General features: G+C 32.7%; 2 protein-coding genes across 2 annotated transcripts in view; both read left to right on the forward strand.

The window, feature by feature from the left end:
- LOAG_18344 (hypothetical protein) overlaps positions 1–1,648 on the forward strand; it is a 6,487-nt gene extending 4,839 nt beyond the window's left edge. Inside the window, exons 14-16 of the mRNA XM_020451005.1 lie at positions 304–498; positions 683–823; positions 1,000–1,648. Of these exons, the coding sequence (XP_020305255.1) occupies positions 304–498; positions 683–823; positions 1,000–1,323 (660 nt within the window). The 3' untranslated portion in view covers positions 1,324–1,648. The remainder of the gene's footprint in view (positions 1–303; positions 499–682; positions 824–999) is intronic.
- Positions 1,649–3,002: 1,354 nt separating this feature from the next.
- LOAG_18345 (PXA domain-containing protein) overlaps positions 3,003–4,411 on the forward strand; it is a gene marked incomplete at its 5' end in the record, with an annotated part of 6,962 nt that continues 5,553 nt past the window's right edge. Inside the window, 4 exons of the mRNA XM_020451006.1 lie at positions 3,003–3,156; positions 3,476–3,602; positions 3,746–3,890; positions 4,083–4,286. Coding sequence (XP_020305256.1) covers positions 3,003–3,156; positions 3,476–3,602; positions 3,746–3,890; positions 4,083–4,286 — 630 coding nt within the window. The remainder of the gene's footprint in view (positions 3,157–3,475; positions 3,603–3,745; positions 3,891–4,082; positions 4,287–4,411) is intronic.

A 4,411-nucleotide genomic window follows, 5' to 3' on the forward strand; every position in this document is an offset into this window, starting at 1 on the left:
CCTCATAAAAGACCCTAGATTTCATATTGCTATTATCTAGTATTGTTCCTCATAAAAGACCCAGGTTTCATATTGCTATTATCTTATAGTATACGTACTTTATTTCGCTCTGCTTTGGAAATCGTTTTATAAATTATATAATTTTATGGAATTTCTTGCCATCTAATTGATGTATCTAATATCGAGTTTTGAAATTTGAGGCTTTCGAAATGTTTCAAGCCTTTTTCGACCTGGAAATTTTTATGTTTTAAAGTCTTTTCCTTTTCCGAAGTAATATCACTGCAATTTATATTTGTTATTTAGATCCTGAATTTATTCACTTTGGATGAGCTAATTGCTGTTTTACCTCGGACAATGATTTTGCCGCGAACATTTATCATGCATTCAGACGAATCACTTCTCGTTGCTGGCGTTGCGCAGATCGATGTAATCAGTTTACCGATGACTGCAAAACCTGCTTCGGATAGAGATTATCCAGAAAGACGACCATGTGCTCTAGTAAGTCTAGTAAGTAATCAATAATAAATTTCCAAAAGGAAATTTGTTATTGATTTACCTTACATCTAAAAAGTTTTCTTGTCTTATACGAGGAAAAATTTTGAATTTGAAATGTTTATGGTTCTGTTCTGATATAGCAGTTGATTGACATGAGACTGTATTGCTGAATCTTTGAGTATTTCAGCTGACAGTATTTGCCAGTGAACAGCTGCCGGTTTTCATAAGAAAAACATCTGAAATTGCTGCTTTCCGTGACAAATATTTGGGTAGTTCCCTTCTTGTTGTTCCTGCTGGTAACGCAGAAAGAATAGCCCGATTTCCGGATGTAAGTTTCGATTTATGTTTTAATTCACGTTTTGATTTTTTCATTTTTTCATTTTTCAGACAAACATGCATGTATTGTATTTGCTTTAAGTGATCGTGATTTAGTAATTTTGGATTTCAAACAAAAGATTTGAAATTTTTAAATGAACGAAATAGCAGCTCTTTCTGTCTTTTCAGCTTAAGGGCAATGAGATGGTCTTGGAAAGTCCCGGATCATGGAAAGGTTGCGGAGATGTGGTACTTTCTTCTCTGGGTTGGGTGTGTGTGACATCTCGACGTGGAGAAGTTCGCTTACAAGCTTATACGCCTGAGGGACGTGGTTTATTTCTACGGAAGCCAGCTCTTTTGCCATTCTGTGCACAACTTCGTGGACCACGTATAGGTGGTACGGCCGCGTATAAGGTAAAACGACCTATACTACTTGATCCAGATTCATCACGGAAGCAAAGGAAACGAAAATCTTCCAGTAAAGGATCTGTTAAATTTGTGAATTTATTTTAATTCCGTTTAAAAGTATTGGTTTTATAGTTAAATGGCCTAGTGATATTTAAATTTTAATAACTCGAATTTTCGTTTCTTCTTTAGCTTTCAGTATAAGTCTTTTAGGACTTAAATAACTTTTTTTCTAGGATTAAAATAAGTTGATACGTTGTATACGTATCACACTGCTCTTGCTTGTATGATCTATTTTTTGTTTTATTGATTCTTGCTACACTGATTGTTTTGCAACAAATTGATTATCCTTGCTCAGTTTTTTTTTTTCCTTGTAATATTAGATATGAACAGCCTATTTAATAGATGAAATAATCAAGAATTTTTATCACAGCTAATTGCAACTTTCAGATGACTTACATGTTTTTTACTGGATTAAAGAAACCTTTCGGTGAGTAGCCCACAGTTTCTATATTCCAAAATGGAACTTCTCTGTTTTAGATAACAAGGATAAATTATTTTTATGCAGGTGACGCATCTAATTTCTAAATCGTTTTTCATGCAATGAATGTATTGTGGTACCGTTAATGTTTATTTGCTGCTAATAAAACCTCTGAGTAATGTTCACTTCTTTATCTTACAGGTTGCGTTCAAATGCGCTGATTTGAAAAAATTTCCTGTTTTAGGCATCATGAAATTCAATTTTAGGTTTTTTGGTGAGGGACTTTGTTTCTAAAAATAACGGTCTCTAAGGGAGTTTGCTTTTTAAAGTAATTTTAATTGGGTTCTGGAATAAATCGGTAAAGGCAACCGAATTTTTCATGTATTTTAAGGTATTGATTCATGCTGCTTAGTTTGAAGTGAATGCTTATTTTTGGAAATAGATTATGACTTATGGCCTTTAAGTTTTCAATTAACAATTTCAAATTGGGATGGATTTTCGATGACTAGCTAATGTCCACAGTAGAAGTAAAATACTGTGAAGTTAATTTGTTTGCAGCTCATTTATAACATGTTTTTTTGATGGATGCATTAACTGCTTGTCGGCTTTATTTGCTGGCAAGCTCTAACATGAGAATACTCTCAATCTTCTTGTTCATTATTTTTCCTGTGATTTTTTTCAACTATAGGTATGTTTTTCCATGAATTATCAAATATTTACGGATTTAAATAGTTTAGGTCCCCAGAACTTGGCATTTTAATATGAAGTATTAATGTCACTAATTGTACCATTCATTAATAAATAACTTACGCACATCATTTATAGATTAGTGAAGTAATGGAAAATTTGCTTTCAGTTCTCAAATGAGTTGCTTTTTTTCATTTAGGTGGTCATTGGTAGTAATCATTTCTTTTTTTTCGTTTTGCATCCCTTTTTCATGTAATTATTCTTTTTAAATTCTGAATTCAATTTTTGTTTTCACATACTCTGCATAAGCATCTTTTTATTTATTGCAGTAACTTTTTTTCTTTTGTGATATAGTCAATTGTTTTTACTTTAATAATTATTTTCCTCTCTAATCGTCTAAATTTTTTTTCTAGTTTTGCTACATTGAATTAACAATGTATTCACGTATGTTGTTATGTTAGAATTATGTGCTTCCTTCCTTCATACTTATTTACTTTCTCCTTTTGCTTACATTTTAAGTGCTACATACTTTGGTATTTATTTCAAAATTTTGCGTAATTTTATTTTCAGTGTTTTATGGATTGTTGCGCAGTGTTCAATTTTAGCCATTGGTTATTTAATGGCATCTTCTTTAATGAACCATACTAATGGCGAACTTTTATGGACTTTTTTCGAAAATTGGCTTGACGAAAAATTGGATGCCAATGAAGTTATTGTCAAGAACACGGATGTAAAAAATAATTGCAAACGAACCCATGATTTACCTTGGAAAGGTTGGAAACCTTGGAAAAAAAATGAGCAGATATTCAATTTCCGAACCGCTTCCAATGCTTCCTTCATAACTTCGCATTTTTGAGTTCTGTAGAAATTTAAAGTTGCATGTGAGCGATTTATTATGGGCGAGTGTATTGGGATGCTAATTGGCGTTACTGTCAGAAAAAATTAACCATTTGAAATATTTCCCATGAGCATTTCGTTATGCGAAATTTTATGAATTGCTTAACTTGGGCCTGGAGGTTGACTTTAACTTTTATTCGAAAACAGCGAAAGTGGGACTCTGTTTTCGAAATGCAAAAAAGAATCTCATTTCAGGTGTAACAATATCGGAATCGGTGAATAAACTGCTTGAAGAACTGATCGAACAGCTGATTGATAATTACGTGAATAGCTGGTATAAAACGAAAATAAGCGATGATACTACATTTATCAATGAAATAAGGTGGTTTCAGCAATTTTTTGCATTATACCTTAATTTTAAGAACTCTCTGGTCATTCGTGTTGTCTTTTTTGTTGACAACATATGTAAACCATGAAATCGTCTGGTAAAATATAAATTTTAGAATTGCATTAAAATTGTTTTAGATATCAGATTCGTTATGCCGTTGCCGTTTTATATTTGCGCCTTCAAAAGATTGATCTATCTTCGACAATTTTGTTTGAGGCTGTACCGCTGGCAGCAATACATTGTGTCAGGGTTGAGCACTTAAGAGCAACTATTGATAAAAGCGTACGCTTTTCTGTTTTGAGAGATTTTCCACTTAAATATAATGAATCCCTTAAGGTTGTCGCAATGTTTTTTCAACCAGAAAACTTTAATTTTATTTAAAAATCGATTTAGATTCAGATTATTATATCTGACCTTTTCCAATAATTTATAACTTTCACCTCACACTTTCGGTCACAATCAATTATCATTCAGATGTCTTCATCTCATTTGGTTGAAACGAAAATCCTGGAAGCTATGCCGGATGTACATTTTGCTCTCAGCTCACGGCAAAATGAAGTAGATTATCTACGCGAATTGGCTGACCACTTAATTGGGCTCATAATGGATGAAAGGTGTATTGCGGGTCATCCCAGTGATAGCGACTCCCCTTTTCGTGACATTCTTACTAATCATCCGGTATTGTTTCCGTCCAGTTCGAGTTTTTTTGTTATATATATGTATATGTACATATATATATATATGTATATATATATATATATATATAGAGAGAGAGAGAGAGAGAGAGAAGAGAGAAGAAGAGT

The sequence above is a fragment of the Loa loa genome (assembly GCF_000183805.2).
Source record: "Loa loa unplaced genomic scaffold supercont3.267, whole genome shotgun sequence".
NCBI classification, from domain to species: domain Eukaryota; kingdom Metazoa; phylum Nematoda; class Chromadorea; order Rhabditida; family Onchocercidae; genus Loa; species Loa loa.